This window comes from Lutjanus erythropterus, chromosome 2, assembly GCF_056507025.1.
Source record: "Lutjanus erythropterus isolate fLutEry1 chromosome 2, fLutEry1.hap2, whole genome shotgun sequence".
Lineage (NCBI taxonomy): Eukaryota > Metazoa > Chordata > Actinopteri > Lutjaniformes > Lutjanidae > Lutjanus > Lutjanus erythropterus.
In genome coordinates, this window is record NC_139318.1 from 10,465,462 (window position 1) to 10,471,318 (window position 5,857).

Here is a 5,857-nt window from a genome sequence, read left to right on the forward strand (position 1 = left end):
TTTTTATAGGCAGCATTTGTGTATATTTGAGCTTCAGTCTTAATTCAAGTGTTATTTTATGTATACAGATATATCGATCTATATCTATGTCTACTTTTTTTGGTGCATAACTTTTTTTCATAGGCATCAATTATGTATATGAAGAAAAAGGATAAAATATTGTTGCCTATAAAAAAAAAAGTAAAAACAGTTTTCATATACAAGTACATGACACCAGTAGACCAATATAGCTGTGATAGGTCGATATCGGGCCAACTGATGTATCTGTCTGGCTCTAATATTCATACCACCTTATACACTGGTACCCATACACTGCTGCAACCCTGTGACTGTCATAGAGACCATGGCCTACATTTGGAGTGAATGTCACATACAATACATGCAGATGTGTAAAACGTGGCCTAACCATGATGCTAAGGTGAGGCAGACAACCATTTTATAAAAGCGTCACCTGGTGCTTCTCATCCCTTAATCTGCCTCATAACTAGCCAGATTCTAACCAGCAAAAAATAATAGACTTTACATCATATTGGTGTCAAATTAAAAATAGTGGGTAAGATCTTTGCCACGAATAAAAAAAAAGTGTCTAAATTGAACTGAAGTGGGTTCACCCTCCACAACACCCCAGTCAACACACTGAGGGGACCAGTCTGTGTACATTCTGAAACAGATGTGTCTTTGGCAGTATATATATATGTATATATGTATATGTATGTTTTGGGGCCAGTGAGTGCGGTTCAGATGACACAGTAGGGCTCCATGGGTGTCTGTGTTCCCAGGCAGCAGGGGAAACAGGCTCGGAGGCGCATCCGCAGCTCCTTGTTGAACATGAAGCTGATGATGGGGTTCGCTCCCGCCTGGGCGAAGCTCATCCACACCGCGGCGGTCAGGTAGGGCTGCGGGACCGGAGCCCCCCGCACGAATATTCTCAGGTAGCAGGCGCTTATGTACGGCGCCCACAGGATGAGGAAGGTCAGCGTGATCATGTAGTACATCTTCCCGATGCGTTTCTCCATCTTGAACTCGTCCAGCACCAGCAGCCTCCTGTTGCCGAGGTGCGACGCCTGCCTGATGCCCACCAGCGTCGGCGGGGTGGGTCCTCGGCCGAAGCCGGCGATCCAGTTGGCGGCGGCCTGGCCCGTCGCTCCGGGGCCGTGGAAGGTCCAGTTCTGGCTGATGGCGGGGACCAGCTGAGCCGGCTTCATCTTGCGGTGGTCGTAGACGAAGCAGAGCATCTTGATGTAAACCACATGGGTCGTCCCCACGATGACGGCCAGCATCAACATGAAGCCCAGGGTGTCGTTCGCCTTCACGTAGCGGTGCTCGAAGATGCACTGCTCTTCCTCACGGATGAACTTGTAGGTGCCCACGTCGAACACCGGGGGGAAAGCCATGGCCACGGAGAGCGTCCACACCATGCAGATCACCGCCACGCACGTACACAGATTCATCCGCTTGTAGTAGAAGCGGTGGTGGGCGATCGCCATGTAGCGGGTGACGCTGACGCAGAAGAGCAGGAAGGCGACGTGGAAGCAGAAGAGCACCGACATGAAGGCGACGATCTTGCAGCTGAGCGCGCTGTACGGCCAGGCGGAGCCGCCGCCGATCGATGCCATCACGAAGGGGAAGCAGACGGCGGAGCGCACCACGTCCGCCAGGCACAGGTCCAGGAGGAAATAGTACGGAGCCTTGTGCAGCGAGCTGTCCTTCAGCAGCAGCAGCGACAGCGACGCGTTGCCCAGCAGGCTGACGCCCGTGATCAGACCCAGGGAGGCCAGCTTGACCGCAGAGGCCGTGGACGCATAGTTCTGTAAGGACGGGCTGCTCCCCCCAAACTCACTGGTGTTCGCCATCTACGCAGCCGAGGTCGAGTGTATCCCCACATCAATTCATCGACGGGCGGTAGTATCCTGCCAAAGCTGAAAGGAAAACAAAATCAACACGATCCCGATCAGAAAAGCCACTCAGGGATAAATTCCACTCCGCTCAACGTCGGTTCGCATCCATCCCGACGCACTGTGCCGTGATCCCCACTAAAAAAAAACAAACAAAAAGCATTCAGTATTTCTTCTTTTTCTTCTTGTCCTTCATCTCACAAGTGTCCGGCACCAGAAACATCCCTGCCTGGTGATGTGATCTCTGCTGAACAGAAGCAGCCCTGTTCGGGTTTATTCACCATCTCGGAGGAAGAAGAAGAAGAAGAAGAAGAAGAAGAAGAAGAAGAAGAAGAAGGCATCCGTTCAGCAGACAAACACATCTCAATTTCCACCGATGGCGGAGGTCTCCCGTTCGTCTTCTTGAGGAATAAAAAAACAGACAGGAAGCATGGCGCAATTACGCATCCACAGCCTCATCAGCGGCGGCTAAAAACAGCAGTTAAATATAGAATACAAAGGCGAACATGTCTGTAAAGGCTGAGCGCAGATCGGAGGCTGGCAGAGGTGGAGGGAGCGCCTGTACGGGTCTATGATCTCTCACATACAGCAGAGTCTATGCGACGCACGTCCGCCTGCATGTAGTGAGCAGGCCTATCAGCCAGGAGGCTCATCTGCTGGTGTCTAATACAATCTGTACAAGTCTGTCTCCTCTCTCTCTGATGAGATGCACAAGTGCACAGATTGACAGACATATGACATTGTACAACATTTCATGTGCAGGCTAGAAAAACAAATATAGGGTTATTATGCATTATATAATCATTACAGCAGGAGAAGAGAGTGAAGCACATTTTATTTTCACACACAGAGAAGCAGCCTATAAGCCCAAGTTATTGGGTGAATATATCCATAATAAAAGAGTTCACTGAAAGACAAGAATAAAGAAAAAACGTGGTAAAAAATACAAATAAAATACTTACCCTCTTAACAGTGCACATAACATAACATAACATATGAGTGAGAATTTAAAAAGTCAAAATTCTCTGATTTCAGCTCTTAAATGTTAAAATATTTAAATATTTTTTTATTTCTTTACTACTCCATGACAGTAAACTGAATATGTACGGGTTGTGGACAAAACAAGACATTTGAAGACATCATTTGGGCTTTGGGAAACACTAATGGACATTTTTCACCATTTTCTAACATTTTATGGACCAGAACAACTAATTGATTCTTTCTTTGAGTATTTTTTCTGAAAGAAAAATTCTTTAAAAATTCTCTGATTTCATCTTCTTAAATGTTTTTTTTTTTCTTTGATTGATTGTCAACATAACAACATAACAAAGACTACACTGTTTAAACTGAACACTTAGTAAATCATGACATTCTCATAAATGTGACATGATGATATAAAAATTACAATATTTACATCATACTACAATCATTTTACATGTGTTGCATGTGCGTGTGTGTGTGCACGTGTGTATGGTGGTGTAATTCTTTGCTGTGTATGTGTGTGTACATAATATTTATGGATGTGTGTGTCCTTGTGCATACATGCTCCTAGCCTTTATGAATATGTATGTATGTTTATCCATTTGTATGTCTTCCTCTGTCTGTGTACATGTTTATATGCATATGTGCACACAAGTGCATAAAAACATCATCACAAGATCAGTGATCACAGGTTTGGTTTTGTTTCAGCCAGTGTTTCACCTTTTTGTTAAGCATTTTCAGATCAGGTTGTGTTTTTATTTCCATTAGTAGGACATTCCAAGAATGTATAACTTTTACTTAAAAGGATGACTGCCTGAAAGTTTAACCTTAGATCTCTGTGATGCATTTAAAACATATCCAAATGAGATTAATTCTGGATTTATCACATTTTTATGTTTAAATTCCAGGTTTTAGAGATAGGAAACTGAATTGGCTACAGACATACCACAGGATAAATGGGAAGAAATATGTACTGGTGCTCACTTAGTAACCAATTCAAACACTTGGAGGGAATTCAGATGGAGGGTGGTAAAGAGATTTCTTCGGGCACCAGAAATAGTGGCAAAAATGGGCTCAACATGCTCAAATAAATGTTGGAGAAATTGTGGTGCACAAATTGGCAACCGTACCCACATATTTTGGACATGCACATTTTGGAGATTTTTGAAGTACTCGAGATAATATTTCATCGAAAGGACAGCACTTTTGGGTCTAACATTGATGGAAGAGCAAAACATACCTCTTACAAATATTGACAACAGCAGAAATTAAATGCATCATAACCAAGTGGTTAAAACCTGACCCTCCAACATATAATATGTGGACTGAGAAGGTTTGGGAAATTTACCAGATAACAAACTCCTTGAGACTCCAAAAAGAAATATTCATTAAAAGACGGAGCCCTGTTGTTACCATACTAACATAGTGAAGTGATCGAAATCTGCCTGCATATTCTTCACTACATATGTATCTTCATTTTCCTACCTGACTCACCTCTCGATGCATACACACACACACACACACACACACACACACACACACACACACACACTGATGCCACCGTATACACTCACATGTAATTCCCCTCCCTGACCTTTACCCTTGTTCCTTTACTTATCCATTTACTAACTCCTTTCAGTTTTTCTTAGTATTTTTTGTTCTTCATTCTTTTTTGTTTGTTTGTTTGTTTTGTTTTGTTTTTATAATTTATACTTAAGTTGTATTTTAGAATCAATTTCAGCTGGGATGTGTTTGGTTTGTTTGCAGCATGGAGATTCTGAAAATGATTGTATAACTTGCTGGAATTGACACACATGCATAAAATAAACCAACCACAATAAAACATTGATTCAATAAGCAAAAAGACATATCACTAATATCCAGACTTCTAGTCCTGATCCACTGTAATGCTGCACTGTTTGTTCTCAGTATAAGGTACAGTCAACACACTAGAATCAAAGGTATCATCACACAGCTCTGTCTGATGAGAGAGACTGGAGGATGAGACAGTCACAGCTAACAGCGTCAGTTCAAATAAGGTAAATAGTTACATAATGCAGCAGTGGTGTGCAGAGTGGTAATTCTGCAGAGGAAAAGCGGGTCTGACAAAGACGGTTTGATGCCTGTGGGAAAAATGGCAGAGGATTTGACAAGAGGCTTGAAAACAGACGAAGAGACCTTTGGCATTCTGAACTCAGAAAAATCATAAATGGTTATGTTTTCTTGAAAAGCACCGTCTGATTGCGATGTGACTTTACAGGATAAGACACAAAATGTTTGTGATCTTCTGTTAATATGTTAAATGTCTCTCAATAATAAATCTTTTTCTCAGCAGAGCTTTTGTACTTTGAAACCACAGCTGTCATCATGTGACTGAGGCTGCACCTGCTGCTGCAGTGATTCACCAGCACCCCCTGCAGCCAGCTCCAAGGAGCATCACAACCTGTGAGATGTCAACCAATTTAACCCTCACTGATGTCTTACAGGTAAATATTGGCCCTCTTGGGAGAATTCACAATCATGTCCAACACTTTTATAACACTTTCCATTTTGACCCTGGCCAGGTTTTCATACACGACACTGTGATCACACTGTAGCCCAAAGGAATAATTAGAGAATGCTGTGTTAACTGATACTAAATCACAGTAACACCACTGTACTGATTAAATAGTTCCAGCTATCAAATAGGCAAGTGTAGGTTGAAGCTGGTTAGGTTTAGCACTGATGTTTTGGGGTCAAATGGTGTAACAGTTCGATGGTTAAAATTAGTAATAATCAATTAATTTAGTGCTTCTAAAAAATAATTTCATTCAGAAACAGCTATGTTTTGGTGTTTGATCAGATATGGCTCATTTTAACAGTGGTTTTGGTACAGTGGCCCATGCTTCAAGTAATGACCTAATCAGATAGTTAACAGCTGAGATTTGCTGGGATTTAAATTGCTGAAGCTTAAATGCCCAAAAGAACAAATATACAACATT

The 5,857-nt window shown here is 42.6% G+C and overlaps 1 protein-coding gene across 1 annotated transcript; it reads right to left on the minus strand.

Moving 5' to 3' along the window:
- Positions 1–547: 547 nt before the first annotated feature.
- gpr27 (G protein-coupled receptor 27) lies at positions 548–2,885 on the minus strand. Its single transcript, XM_084727699.1, has one exon. It carries the CDS (start codon positions 1,851–1,853, stop codon positions 738–740), a length of 1,116 nt encoding a protein of 371 aa, XP_084583825.1. The 5' UTR covers positions 1,854–2,885; the 3' UTR covers positions 548–737.
- Between the last annotated feature and the right edge of the window lie 2,972 nt (positions 2,886–5,857).